The 15,872-nt window shown below is 40.2% G+C and overlaps 1 protein-coding gene across 5 annotated transcripts in view; it reads right to left on the reverse strand.

Annotated features, from left to right (window-relative positions):
• JMJD1C (jumonji domain containing 1C) overlaps positions 1–15,872 on the reverse strand; it is a 176,971-nt gene that overhangs the window by 16,132 nt on the left and 144,967 nt on the right. For 3 of the 5 annotated variants that reach the window (XM_042459927.1, XM_042459924.1, XM_042459926.1), the window contains 6 exons: positions 10,239–10,453; positions 8,900–9,178; positions 6,017–6,185; positions 3,726–3,843; positions 3,493–3,623; positions 1,754–1,876 (listed from right to left, as the gene is read on the reverse strand). In XM_042459927.1, the coding sequence (XP_042315861.1) occupies positions 1,754–1,876; positions 3,493–3,623; positions 3,726–3,843; positions 6,017–6,185; positions 8,900–9,178; positions 10,239–10,453 (1,035 nt within the window). Of the gene's footprint in view, positions 1–1,753; positions 1,877–3,492; positions 3,624–3,725; positions 3,844–6,016; positions 6,186–8,899; positions 9,179–10,238; positions 10,456–15,872 lie in introns of those variants that run through there. The other 2 variants (XM_042459925.1, XM_042459928.1) reach the window with 2 other exon arrangements.

Raw genomic sequence — 15,872 nt, forward strand, 5'->3', positions numbered from 1 at the left:
TATAATGTACACCTGGAATAGACAAGAGATGTTTCCCACCCGACCTGAGAGTGCGTGGCGGATTGTATGGGGAGAGGTGGTCCAAGTACCCTGGGCCCAAGCCATTTAGGGCTTTATAGGTAATAACCAACACCTTGTATTGCGCTCGGAAGTGCAATACAAGGTGTTGGTTATAGACTGCCACTCATGGAATGTCCCACCCCCATCCCCATGCCACTGCCAATCCATACTCTTAAGAGAAAGATAGTTGGTGGGAGATGCCAGGGACCCTGGATAACAGGAACAAGAAAGGCCCCCTCGGCCAATCCCATTCCATGAGCAGTTCTTAGAATTCAACGTTAACATTAATGGTGGAAAATACCTTGCTAACAGAATTTCACTGTGTTTTTTTTAACAGTTGCACAAGTGGTTGCTAGCTATGTTACCATTAATACAACTGGTTCCAAAAGTGGTTAGACAAGCATTGTTCAATCAAAGGTCACACTGCACATTGAACAGTCTGGACCTAGATGTGCAGGAATGGATTATTTCCATTAATGGAGTGACACGATTAGATACTGGCCCAACCTATTATGTTAAAATTTGATATTGATAATGAAAAAGCAGAATTACTACCAGAAAAAGGTTAGTTAAAATGCTTAAGTGATTTAGGTTGCATTCAGAATGTACGGTGTGCCCGTGTTATACGCGGCTTTGAGCGTATGTGCGCAAGCTGCGTGGGAGAGCACGGGGTGCAAGGGCAGGCGCGTCTCATTTAGATGAATGGGACACACGCCTGTGGTGCATGCACACTGCTGCACCGCTGCATGCACGAGCCCCATTCAATGAATGGGCTCAAGCATAGGCGGAATTTGCCTTACGCGGGAGGGGGGTCCAGAACAGATCCCCCGCGTAAGACGAGGGTCCACTGTAATTCCTATTGCCAACAAGCAAGACTTTGGAAAAATATTTCAACATCTCTGGGAAAAAATGGTGGAAAACCTCAGAAACATTGAGCAGTGGTACCATGGTCATCTGTGGAAGCCCAGATAACTAGATTAAACTTCAAGGCTAGAACCTAGTTCTTATTTACGGGAAATAGTGTATATATTAACATGGAATAATGAGCAGTTCTGAACATACATAGGCTTTCATCCTGTTGGTTAGTGCCAATTAGATTAGATTTATTCTATCTATTAATAAGTGGTGACTTAACACACAGGTAAATCCCATGGATTCAGTGGTTCTACTCTAGGACTAACACTAGGACTAACAATAGAACATTATTCACACTAGGACTAACAGAAGAATTTAGGCCAGGGGTAGGCAACCCTTTTGAGCCGGGGGTCGGGTTGCTGTCCCTCAGACAACTGGGGGGCTGAAGCCAAAAAATAAATAATTAAATAAATTTTTAAAAGATTAAATAAATAAATAAACTGGGACAAATGTAGGACAAAATTTTCAAATGGAGGGCACTATTTAAATAAAAAATGGAGGACACGTGAAAAAATTTGCTGATTTTTTAAAAAATGTTAAGATAAATGCATGTTTCTGAGGCTTCTATAGACAATTGCCCCACCATGCCCCTCGCGCGAGACGCCAAAGGCCCCGGCGGCAATCGGCGGCAGGACTGGGCTGGGGCCGGTCCCAAGGCCTTGCCGGGCTGCATCTGGCCCGCGGGCCGCAGGTTGCCTACCCCTGATTTAGGCCATAGTTGCAATGTAAGGTCAATTCATTTTTTCAGTTAAGCAAAGTCATTTTAAAGGATGTTTACCTGATTTTGAAGGGACTCCACTCCCTTTTGCTATGCCAACACTGACAAGGATGTTCACCACGTCAGATACTTCAATATGAAGATTTGTAGTTCCTATATCATGGTCTTTAGCAGCAGCTACACCTTTTAAAAAAAGATAATATGCAGATACATTGAGGGGCATTTGCAGTCCTCTTAAATTTTCATAAATGTAAAATTTATAATGTTTTATTTTGAGAACTAGCTTTTAAATTAATCTAGTTTTTATACAAAATACTGTATATACTCATCTGTAAGTCTAAAAATGTATGCCCAAAAATCCCAAGTTGACTTATTTACAGGTCATTATGGTAATGTGATAGCAGCTCTTTCAGATTTCCTCATGCGGTGGGGAGACAGTTTCTTTTTCTCTTGAGCCAAGCAGAAAGACTCCTAGGTGATTAACTGCTGTTAAACAATCAGACAGAGTCCCTCTCCCACTTGCCGCTGCTCTCTGGGGAGTGAAGGCTGAAACCAAGGGCCCAAAACAGACAGGCCAAAATAAAGCTGCTTCGAGTCACTTTGGAGGTAGGCTGTTTAAATGACATATGCATCTTAAGAGTCCAGAAGCTGCACTTTGGCATGGCTTCCGGCCTCTTAGGATGCATGCATCATTTAAACAGCATCCCTCCAATGTGACACGAAGCAGCTTTATTTTGGCCTGTCTGTTTGGGCCCCAAAGTTTAACTGCTGAAGCAAAAAGCCTCAATTAGAGTCCCTCTTGCAGCATGCACACATACACATACTAAAGGAGCCTCCAAATTTTACCCTTGACTTATCCATGGGTCATGGCAAAATCCATAATTATGGCCCCAAAACCTGTCTTCGACTTACACATGAGGTTGACTTATAGTCAAGAATATACAGTAATGTTAAGACTCAAAGACAAAAATCACCCATATTTTGACAAGGTAAAATTAATTTTAAAAAACACCCTTTCCCAGTTGTTATTTGGCAAACAAAATGAGCACAAATTTAAATATTAGTCTTATATAAAGTGGACCATGTTGCTTTCAAAATTAACTTTTCATTTATGAACTACTCCACCCTATATGACAACTTTGCCCTGGAATATAATAATGCATGGATAATGAAATTACAAAAATGGATTACAAGGAACATTAGCTTGTTAAAAGCAGAGTATTTAGGCTGCAATCCTATAGATGCTTACCTGGGAATAAGACACATTGGATTCAATGGGTGCTCTTCTGAATAGGTATATATAGTACTATATAGGTAGTGGGGACACACAAGGTTGCATGCTAATGGTTGCTCATCTATTTATATTTTTAAAATGTAGAAGAAGAATAAAGAATCGGCAATATGTTCCTGCTTTGCTCTCTTCAATTTATTTTGCCATCTCTTTTCTAAAATCAATTAGTTTATCACAAAACATTAAGAGGCATTCTTTCATCTCAGGATATATGAAGCACTCCCGGACTTCATCAGATGGAAAAGCTATTTGACTTTCTATGAAACCTCTTTATGCAATTATGCCCACTTAAGTCTATTATTTGACACTCATGCTTTCAAGAAACCTGGCTTTCTTAATTGCTCAACTGGCTATTTCTTCACTAATGTGTCTCCAGCTTTTTATCAGTTCCTCATCACTTTTGTGTTTTTGGCTGCAACATTTTCAACCACTCAAAAGCTTAAAGCTAATTTTATAATGAGGACACAATCCTTTGGGCTGACACAAACATGACTGGTGAATTACTTACCATACGCACTGCATAATCGGGGTCCTAGATCTGGACGCACAAAAAACCCTGGCATATATGAAGCCAAATTTAGCTTTCCCTCAGGGTTACAATATTCAGGCAGTGGTAAACTTTTTAATAAATCTTCATATCTGTCAAAATTAAGGTAAATGTAATTATGTGTAGAGTGTCTGAAAGCAAAGTAAAAAAAAACCATACGCAAACTGATGAAATGTATATATAAAAAGAAATACCTTGCTGGCATCATAGTTCTGAAGTCTTCACCTGAAGGCAAGTCTTTCAATTTAAGTACAACTGTTTCCGCATTTTTAATTTTTTGCCGCTCTGCAAACACACAGATCAGTGAATGTGCTATGCAAAAAATATTATCAGACAGAGAAAAAAAGAGATACTTTTAATATTGGGTTGTGGCCTGCTGCTCACAGAAGACTTTCTTCTAATGGAGGCTTCTGAGAATGTAAGTGGGGAAGTGATTATTTTAATAAATTATCCTTTACTTCTGCAGTTCTTTATACTATCTCCCATGCTGTTTCAAAGGATTCTTCAGTCCTATGGAGCAGACTGGGGTGGTGGTAGTGATATAGGGGACTGCTAGCAGAATCTGCAGTCAAAGACTCTCCTCTATATACAAGAATCTGCTGGACCAAAGAAGTTTCCATGTGGGTGGAGGGAGGTTTCACACAATTTGATACAACACGTAAGCATTAACAGCAATACAGTGGGGCCCTTGGTATCCACTGGGGTCTGGTTCCAGGACTCCCTGTGGATCCCAAAATCCATGGATGCTCAAGCCCATTAAATACAATGGCATAATAAAATGGTGTCCCATATATAAACTGGCAAAATCAAGGTTTGCTTTTGGAATTTATATTTTTAAAAATATTTTCAAGCCATGGATGGTTGAATCTGTGGATAAAAATCCATGGATATAGAGGGCCAATTGATATAGAATCTTTTATTATTTTAAAACCTTTATAACTCTGTTTCTTTGAAATTCAAGGCAGCTAGCAACAACAAGAACACATTTAACAATCAACAGCTTCCTTTCGATTTCAAAACAAACACTAATAATTTAAACATAAAAGCATTTTTAAATTTTTTCTTTTTTTTGATTCTGAAAATGCAATAGTTGAAATGGCATTCATCAGTCCCAAGAAAAAGATGTATGTCTTATGTTATTGCCTATAAAATTGTAAAACTACTCTACTAATCCATATCATATTCCAATTTAGTTCAAGTTCTCATTCTAATGGTGAGTGTATACAAACAAATACTACACTTTTTAGAGTAGTGTTAAGTTGCACAGAATTGAAGGAATTCCAGTACAGCATGTGCCAATATAGAATTGTGTCTAAGGAAAGATTAAATAATTTTGGCCTTAATCTGAACTACACTGGTACCCCGGGATACGAATGTGCCGCCTTACGAAATTTCCGGGTTACGAAAAAAATCCATTCAAAAAAACTGTTCCGGGTTACGAAGGTTATTTCGGGTTACGAAAAATTTTTTGGTGCTTTTCGGCGCTATTTCACACGAAATCGCGGCTTTTCCCCATTAGCGCCTATGGCTTTTTCGGCTTACGAATTATTCCAGGTTACGAAAGCGGCGGCGGAACGAATTAATTTCGTAACCCGGGGTACCCCTGTACTAGTATTCAACAGAATAGAGCCAATAGATCAATGGAATTTATATACATCTTGAGTTACCATTCAGCATCTGCTGTAAGTGGAAATTATCAATTGGATTTAGGCCCTTGTGACACATGAAAAGTGAAACTATTACACAATAACAAGCAAAATCCAATATAAATCCTAACCAGAGTAGGCCTATTGAAATGAATGGTACAAGCCAGCTGCAACTAACATAAATTCCATTTATTGCAGTGGGACTCTTCACTGGCTGTTTAGCATGATGCTCAATGCTCACTAATGGAAGTCATCACAGGCTGTGACCTCTCTCAATTCTTCGTCAAGGCAAAATCATATAAGGTTGAGTTTGGGATTTTATTTAAAAAAAATAAAAATAACTGGACTACACAATTACTGTGGACTACTCTGCAAATGGATGTTATTCAGGGACATAATCCACCAAATGTTACACACTTTTTAACTGAACTCTTCAGCTGACTAGAAGTGTACTTCTGCCAGAACACTTTTCTGCTGAATGACTTCAGAAATTTGCCAGAACAGCAATCTACTAGTACAATTGCTGTATAAGTTTCAGTGCCATAAGACTTGAAAAAGGGGCAGAGAAAGCATGTGTGAGGGAAGAGCAGGGTTAAACCAGATTCAGGCCTCCTCCAGTCAAGGAACACAGCCATAATTCCAATAGAAAGTTTAGGAAAGGCAAGGATACTCTAGTGATTTCCAGTAGTGCTAGATTGGGAGCTATTAGAATTCAGCATAGCTTAGTGTTGTCTTAGACAGCCCTTGGATAAGGACTGTATTATTACTTTTACTTCATACACAACAATATGCACAGATCTGTTTTGGATTGCAGTAATTCTACAAAAGATGAAACGTACTTGAAACATCTTCAAAACCGTCCCAAAATTCCTTGACACTGCCATTTGAAGTAACACTGTCTTTACAGTTCAAGAGATCAGCTTTGATGTCCCCAAAATCTGAACTGATGAGATCTGCCTTCCACAAGGTTGCATTCAGTTTCTTGTGGATTCCAGACACTAATACAGGCTAGAAAACAAAACGTAAGAGTGACAATAAGCAAAGGTATTTTAAAAATATTAAATGGAGGCACTTTTGAAATGACACTGACTTCCTGTCTGTGCGGACGTTTCAAAGGAGATTAATCTTATATTAGTTGGAGTTATGAGATCATTGTCTGGATATATTTACTTCTTCTACTTTTTTTTTTAATCCTAGTCCTTCAGTTTAAATTTAACTCAGAACCTTGTAGCAGCCACAACACAGCACCTGGAAAAATCACAAGTGAGCTCCCATAGACATTTTATAAACAAATCTGTGTACAAAGAGACAAATGTAGCTCATATAAGCAAGATACAGACAGTTAACCATTTAGGACTTTGAACATAAGCTCTTATGTAAACATGCAGGCACTAGCTGCCTCAACAAGGTCTCCATGTTTTTTTCTCACTGAAATGGTTAGAAATTCACTGCTTCTCCCACTAGCCAACTGGCCAAAGGTCACATCTTCAAGTCGTGAGAGTGATTGGCAGTCCCATTCTATGTATCTTTTAAGTGTCTTCCAAAATCAAGACGCAGATAGATAAATTGGACCCAACAGCACATTCACTATGGGAAGAGGATTAAGCCGGAGTCTTCTGAAGTCTCAGTCTAGGGGCAGTGCGGTTTTCAACCTTAAAATGTGTTTGAAGCTTTATTAATGACGTACATTGCGTTTTTGTTTCTTTATCAAACATGTTGTTGTTGTTGTTGTTAGCTGCCCTTGAGTCAGTTCCGACTCATGGTGACCTGTGGATGAGACATCTCCAAAAATCCCTATCCTCCACTGCCCTGCCCAGATCCTGCAAGCCCTTGCCCACAATCCCGATTGACTCTATCCATCTGGTTTGTGGTCTTCCTCTCTTTCTTCTACCCTCTGCTTTCTGCTTGAATGCTTTCCTAGCATTGTTTTTTCTAGTGATCTATGCTTTCTCATTATGTGGCCAAAGTACGATGGTCTCAACTTGATCATCTTTGCTTCCAAGGAGAGCCCTGGTCTGAGCTGTTCAAGAACCCATTTGTTTGTCTTCTTGGCTGTCCATGGTATCCTAAGTACTCTTCTCCAGCACCACATTTCAAATGAGTTGATTTTCTTTCTGTCTGCTTCCTTCACTGTCCAACTCTCACATCCGTATATGGTAATTGGAAATACAATGGCCTGAACAATCCTGACTTTAGTGCTCAGTTGTATGACTTTATTCTTCAGTATCCTTTCCAGTTCTTTCATAGCTGCCCTTCCCATTCCTAGTCTTCTTCTTAGTTCTTGACTGCAATCTCCATCCTGGTCTATGTTTGATCCTAGAAATGGGAATTCTTTAAATATTTCAATTTCCTCATTGTCTAGATAGAACTGCTGTATTTCTTCTGTGGTCATTACAGTGGACCCTTGTTATACGCTGGGGTTTGGTTCCAAGATCCCCCATGTATAACAAAATCCATGTATGGTCAAGTCCCATTACATATAATGACATAGCAAAATGGTGTCCCTTATAAAAAATGGAAAATCAAGGTAAATTTATACTTTTTTGGAACATTTTCAATCTGTGTATGCTTAAATCCATGTATAAGAAGGGCCGACTGTATTTTTGTTTTCTTTATGTTCAGCATCAGACCTGCCTTTGCACTTTCATCTTTGACCTTCCTTATTAACTGCTCCAGTTCTTGAATGCCTTCTGCTTAATATTATGCTATCAACTGCATATCTTAAGTGGTTAATCTTGCTTCCTCCTATCTTCACTCCTCTTTTTTATGATTCTAATTCTGCTTTTCTTAAGGTGTTTTCAGCATATAAATTAAACAAGTAAGGTGAAAGGATGCAGTCTTGCCTGACCCTTTCCCTATTGGGAACCACTCTGTTTCCCTGAATTCTGTTCTGACGGTGGCTTCTTGTCCTTGGTACAGATTCCTCATCAGGACTATCAGATGTAGTGGCACGCCTATGTATTTGAGTGCATTCCATAACTTTTCATGATCTATTCAATCAAATGCTTTGCTGTATTCTATAAAACACATGTTGATTCTTTTTTGGAATTCTTTGGTACACTCCATTAGCCATTATATGTTTGCAACGTGGTCCCTAATGCCCCTTCCTTTTCTGAATCCTGCTTGCACCTCTGGAATTTCTTTCTCCATGTATAGTTGGGAGTCTATGCTGCAGAATTTTGAGCATTATTTTGCTTGCATGTAAAATTAGTGCTATTGTCCTATAGTTGCTGCAGTCTTTTGTATCTCCTTAATACTAGAAAGCTATTACACAAAGCGGCTAATGTTGTCAATCAAGGTCACTTTTTGACCACACTCCTCTGTTCCCATCTGCGAATATTCTCCTTTCATTATGTTATAGCTAAACCAATGAAACACAGTGAACAACTTCTTGATAAGGAAGCACCATAGTGGTAAAGCTAGGTAAACAAATGAACACTAAATGGTAGGTAAGTGTGTAATCCTGATAATCCTTCCTTTCTCTCACATAATCTGGAATACTCTTTTAAAACAGCATGAGCCAATACAAGCCACAAACAAGGATGAAAGCAGCAGCTAGGGATGTATTCTGATGGGAGTTTCAGGGAGTAGTAATGTTTAGGCGAGAATGTGCTGTGACACCTCCACCCATTGGCACTCTGATAAACTCTGTTTAAATATTATTTAAGTACATGATGTCCTACCAGCCCTGTTTAGAATCCCAAGTGCCATTTAATACATACCTTTCCTTGCTTCCAACAGTCTTTGAACAGTTTCCAGTTGTTGCAGTTTTTATGATCACTCAGCCACAAAACATGTTTATCACAGATCCAAGCATGTGGAACATCACTAAACAATATGCTGAAATCATCTGTAATAATTTTTTTTTCATCCTTTGGTTCATCCTTCACTTCAGATTTTAAATTTATTTTTGGTGTTCTATTTGGTGGAATCTTATTTTCTACAACTGAAGCAATTATGTCATCAAGAATGTTTGGCATAGTCCTTCCACCTTTGCTACTCTATGGGAAAGATAAAACAAAGTCTTAAGCAATCTTTCTTCATTCAACAGAAACTTCCATTACCAGATCCACAGAACAGGTATTGGACTAATAATACTAAAAAGTGCAACTATATTATAATTCAAATATATAGTATCTTGTGCCCCTCATCATTTAAAAATTAGTTATGGATACATAATTTAGCATAAACTCTAGGTTTTACACAAGCAATGAAGGGAAATGAAAATTGAACACTTAAATTCTTCAGTGAATTGTCTATATGCATTGTGACTTCTTAAAATTACAGTCCAACCCCCATATAGGTGGAGGGTATGTTTCCAGACTTACTGCAGAGAGCGAGAACTGCAGATAATGGTGAAGTTGATCACAGAGTTGTTCTGGAGCACCTCCAGATGCCTAGACCTTCTTTTCTGGATGCAGGTAAGTGAAACCACAGTTACTGATCCTGTGGATATGGGAGTCGGACTGTATATTAGTAAATCTGAACTTTAAGGAGTTCAAAACCATACATTTCAAGGAATCCAGTACAGTCCTCTGCTTTACCTAAATTAGCTGAAATTAGGAGAACGACTCAGCTAATTTACGTCCAAAACACATTCCAGAAATAATCTAGTTTGAAACTGCTTTAACTGCCCTGGTTCAATGATAGAACATTCTGTGAACTGCAGTTCTGTGAGACATTAAGCCCTCTCTCTCAGAGAGCTCTAGTGCCACAATAAACTACAATTCCCAGGATTCCCTAGCACTGAGCCAGGGTAGTTAAAGCAGTCTCAAACTGGATTATTTTTGCAGTGTATTTTGGACTTCAGAAAGCCCAGTGAATATCTGTACTTCATGACCAACTTTTTTAAAACCACGGATGTAAATATCAAAAAGTTTATATATGTCATTAAAAAAATCTATTGGGCAAGCCCATGCCCTTGCATCCACCTAAATAGCTCATTTAATCTTTTTTTTCTATGGAGAAATGGCCATCTGAATTCTGGTCATATTAAGTCGCTGGTCTCTGAGGTATGGGAATGGGTCCTTCCCATTCTACTAAACCCAGAAACACACTCACTGCAGTTCCTGTAGAATAAACTGGAGCAAAAGCAATGCCAGCATCTGTAGAGCCAAGCCGTAGTTTGCCAGCAGTAGTAGTCAGCAAGTCTCGTAAAGTGGAGCCCTGCTCATTATTTTGAGACAAAGGAGTTGACATCTTGTAGTTAAGTGTTTCTGGGCTGTCTTGGTCCTGCTCTTCCTTTGTATGTTTTGAAGGAGGACAATCTTTGTTTTCTATAACAACAACAAGAACAACAACAAAAGATTGATCATACATAACTATTCACTGATGTAACAACTAACATTAGCTGCAATCTAGATGTAGTGCTATATGATAAATGGGAATAAATGGTTAACTGTGGGAGGAGGTACAGTTACTCTGTGAGGAGAATACATCACTGGTTGTGTGATAACCATCCAATCAGATGGCTGTTGAGAGAGAACATGCTAGGAGGGATCCTGAGGTGAAGTGAGGAGAGAAGGCCTGAGGGAGAGACCAGCAAGGCCTCCGCCCGGGGGCCTGTCTCACAACTAATTAGGGGAGTCAGGTTTGGAGTATGTTATGTTTGGCTGACATGATTACAATTATGTAACTGATACTTTAAGTTTGTGCCTGGAGGACCAGTTGTCCTCCGTGTTTCTTTTCTTTAATTTTGGTTACTTTAGAATAAAACTTTTCCTTAAGTATGCTGCCTCTTTTTTCACTTCTGTTTCATGGTCTTAGCTTGGCTAGTGCCTCACTGGGTTGTCAATTACCAGTTGAAGTCCCAGCAATGCCCCAATGTGTTGCCAGGGGGTAATCATTAGGTGGCGGCAGCAAGTGGTTTTGGATAAAAGGTGGTCTCAAGGGGTCCCATCCAGCTCAGCAGGTGTGGAGGAGCACTGTACAGAACCTTCACATGATATTGCTTTACTGAGGCCAAAACAGGCAGGCAAAAAAAGGTGCCTTCTGCATGTTTTGGGGGCATGGAGATTAAATGATGCACACACCCCAAACCGCACAGAAGCAGCACCCAAACCCAGCCACAAAAGGACCGGATTTTATCCACTCCTTGCTATGGGCCATTCAGGACTGTCTCTGGCCACTCTTTTTGCTTCATCTACTCGAGACCAGAATGACAAGAGGATGGACAGATTGCTTACCTGTAGCTGTGTTTCTTCAAGTGGTCATCTCTGAACTTACACACATGTGATGTAACGCACCTGCGCAGTACTGATTCGGAGCCAACTCATATCAACTATGGTGGAAGTCAGCCATTTAGAAAAATGTTGAGCTGTGACATGATGTCCCAAGTGAGATGTAGAAGAACACACAAAAAGGTGCTTGGTGTTATGAAAATGGGCTGTTCTATCAACACAGAAAGCTAATGCCCTGCGTACGTCCAAAGAATGAAGCGACCTCTCAAGGTCAGAGGATGATTCTTGCATAAAGGCAGGGAGGATAATGTCTTGGCTGAGGTAGAATCCCAAGACTACCTTAGGGAGGACGGTGATGTCAAGGCAAACAACAACCTTATCCTTATGGCACCTAATGTAGGGAGGGTCAGCACGGAGGTCACAGAGTTCACTGACCCATTTGGCCGAGGTGACTGCCACCAGGAAAGCTGTTTTCCAGGTGAGGAGCCTGATGTCACAGATGGCCACAGGATCAAATGGGGGTCCAAAAAGTTGAGCCAAGATCAGTTGTAGGTTCCATGCAGGAGGTGGAGGAAGTACAGGAAGGTAAAGGTTTTGGTAACCTCTTAGGAAGGTCTTGATGAGTGGGTCAGAGAAACAGGAGGGATTGCCTAATTGCTGACAGTGACAGGAAATAGCTGCTAAATAGCATTTTAATAAATAGAGTGAGAGTCCTACTTCTGCTAGAGAGGAAAGGAACTCCAGAATATGTGAAGTGTCACACTGCAGTACTGTTATTTTTTCTGCAAAAACGAAAAGAAGGCTCTGAGTTTATAGTTGTAAGACTAGGTAGTTGATAGTCTGTGGGAAGCCTGAATGATCCATCTCACTGGTAATGAGAGGGAAGAAGGATCTGCCAAGCCATAAGGCAAAGTGTGCAAATGTCTGGATGTCTCACCTTCCCTTGCTTGATGGTGAGAAGAAATGGTTGAAGGGGGAGGTGACAGAAGGTCTCATTGAAGAGGAGAAGAAGAGGGAGAACCAAGGCTGATCATAATGCAGTGTGCTTGGTCTAGATGCAGTTTTGAGATTAGTTTTGTTATCAGAAGAAATGGCGGAACGGCATACAGGAGAGGACCTTGCCAAATGAAAAGAAAGGTGTCTACTAGGTCTCTGTTCCCCTTGGGGAATCTGGAAAAAAATGTCTTGCATTCGTAATTTAGTGGCAAGGCAAACTGGCTAGCCCCAGCGAAGAAAAAAAGGTCTCAGAGGACTGATCATCCACTCATGGGACAATAGAGAAGTCCTGTTGAGGGTCTACTAGTGAGTTGGACATTCCTGGAAGATGAAGTGGAGGATCATTTTCCAAATGCACTAATTTGATAACTGGTAAACGAGACTGAGAAGAGTAAAGGATTTGTTCCACCCTTCATATTGATGTAATAGACAATCACTGTGTTATCAGTCGTGATGAGGATCTGAAGGCTTGTGAGGAGATCCTCGAATGGCTTTGATGACAGCCAACATTTCCAAGGTGTTGATATGGAGAGTGGCTTCTATCATGGACCAAAACCCTTGGGTCGATAGCCCATCGAGATGGGCGCCCCAGCCATGAAGGGAGGCATCTGTTGTCAGAATCCGACAAGGTCGAGGAGGAGAAAAGATTTGGGAAGAAGAGCCACCATCGAAGGGATTGATGTAGTGATCTCAGTACCATGAGATGTTTTGAGACTGGTTTGCGGCATGGTCGAATGAGGCAAGAAATCATGCCTGAAGTGGGCGCATACAGAGACAGGCATAAAGCGTTTCAGCAATAGTTGGGTCCATGTAGCTCAGGAGGGTTTGGACGGTGTGGGCATGGGTAAGTTGGGATCTGAGGAAGTGAAGAACCCTGTCACTCACTCACTCTCTATATTACTTATCAGTTTCATTTCAAGTTGAGAAAAAGTTGATTCAGTACAACTAGCTGAACATTATATTTTTCTAAGGATGGATGTAAGTCTGCTGGCATAGGTAACTTATCACATTTTGTCTTAACTACTTATACTGGTGAATGACTGAGAAGCAACAGATTTTGCAAAATGCCTTTCTTATACACTGACTTTTTATACATGGATTCAAGCATCCACGGTTTGAAAATGTTAAAAAAAAGTATAAATTTCATATATCAAACCTTGATTTTCTATTTTTTATAAGGGAGACCATTTTGCTATGTCATTATATTTAATGGGACTTGAGCATCCACGGATTTTGTTATCCACGAGGGATCTTGAAACCAAACCCCAGAGTATATATAACAAGGGACCACTTTATAAAGGAGCTGAGCAGTGCTTTCATTTGTGAAGTCTGTTTCTCTAATCATTTGCCAATGCTTGTCTTCTTAGAATAACTTCAAGTTTATAATTAGCCCATCTGACAAGATTGACTGCTATACAGCAAGCCCAGACAATTATGAATAAATGCCTCCCACCCAGCCACATATATGGTATGGAAAAATTTCCATGGACAAATATAGCATTGGAAATTTTTCCACTCCACATCTCTCTTTCCATCATACAAGTCTGAAGAATATGGTACTTTCATAGTCTTATTTATTATGCCAGATGAAAAACTATTAATGATATTTATCAATCAATTGCAGGTTTGGTTCAGTATTACGGTAATACATATGATTTCCTGCTACATGAAGAACTTCTGGAGGCTAGCCTTTGTCTTGTGTGCTCCCCTATCCCACTCCTGCAAGCTGAAAAAGAACCACTTCTGATTTGAAACATCTTAACTGTAACATCTTAACTGTGGTGCACACAGATAACGGTCCTGGATTTATTTTTAAACTCCCATAGATCATAAAGAATAGCTCTTCTATTTGGCAAATATATCAATGTTACAGAAATTTGAATTTAAATAAAATTTAGTAATCTGAACCCTGGGGCTAACTCTCGATCTTCTGCTTACAACTCTGTAAAACTAAACACTTGAAGTGTTGTGACCAAATGGAATTGCTTATTTTCCTACTCTCAGGCAAACGCTTACTGTATGAAAATCTCCCGAAACCAGTTACAGGCTTTGTGACATAACAGAGAATTCTTAAGTAAAAAATTAACAAGCTATTTGTCTGTCTCATAGGGCAGAATATGGGGAGTGGTCCTCCAATTACAGGAAACTGTGATCTGCTTATACTATGATTTCAAAACAAGACAAATAGAAATTCCACACGGTGAATTTTGGATGTGCTTGAGGAAATGAGACCAGTCAATCTGGGGTGATCCTCCTTCAAAGAAACAGAAATTCTGAACTCAGCTGGAAATTTTGGTTCTGCCTGAGGAAGGGATAACTAGAAGGAGAGACTCACCCCCCAGACTAGCTGGCCTATAACCCTCCTCAACCAGAGAACCTAAAACCACAATGGCAGATGGGCCGGGATTGCATGGGCTTGGATCATGCTATCCTGGCCCAGGTCCCAAGCCAGATTGGTTCCCAGGCTGGTATAGGGATGGGCAGGTGTTTACACACCCACCTGTTTTCACCCCACGGACCCTCACCTTACTCCATTGTTGCTACTAGTGAGAAGACCTCCATTGCAGTGTCTGAAATGGAAACAGGTGTCTGACTGTAAGCACGTGGCCACGTGCCTCATTTCCACGTCAGCTGCAGCAATGGGGGTCTTCTCACTAGCTGCAATGGCACAACAGAATAAGGGGAGTGCGGGGCCATCTGCTCTGTCAGGGGGGAGCAAACAGCAGGCCATTTTGACCCACATTAAGATCCTTTTGACCCAGGATCAGGCCAAATCCGCATCTGATCTGCTGGATCCTGGCCCGAGGCTAATGGCCATCATTGTCCAAACAGGACAACATGGTGTTGGAGAGAACACGGGCCTTTGGCCCATGCTGACAGCCCCAATATGATCTTGCCTAGTGTTCTCAAATCATTGTTTAAGCATGATCTATGGGTTTGCACATCACAAAGCCCTGTGATTTGTTTCAAACTTGAAATTAATGTTCCCAGTCTTCTCTTTTAGGGTACAAAAGGACTAGAGAAGTAGAACCCAAGTGTGAGTCCAAGGCATGGATGGCATGTCCTGTTCATATAGCCCTATGTTACATGGTTGTATCGCTTAGCATTTTGGGAAGCCAATGGAAAATGTAAATGGTTTGTGCATTTACCATTAAGATTCACAGGCCAATGTTGAATAACAGTAGTCATTAGTGTAACTATAAAATATTTTCCTAACTTCTGTGAACTACTAGTACACATTGTCATTTGATAAGGAAGGATAGAAAATAAACTGGAGATACAAATTATAGTTGACATCTATATAAATTACAACACATAAATTACAACAGATGATCATTCCCCGTGAACTTCCATGGTTGATAAGAAAACAAAATATGAATTTGGCAAAAGTCCAAAGCCATACAGGAATGAACTGTTTTTCTGTATAGGAGGGAGTCATTTGCATGAACCTGAGTAATCGTGAAGGATACTTCCATGACCATACTCCAACACAGAGTTAAGGCCTCATTCAGTGACTAAA

Source organism: Sceloporus undulatus, chromosome 3, assembly GCF_019175285.1.
Source record: "Sceloporus undulatus isolate JIND9_A2432 ecotype Alabama chromosome 3, SceUnd_v1.1, whole genome shotgun sequence".
Taxonomy (NCBI): domain Eukaryota; kingdom Metazoa; phylum Chordata; class Lepidosauria; order Squamata; family Phrynosomatidae; genus Sceloporus; species Sceloporus undulatus.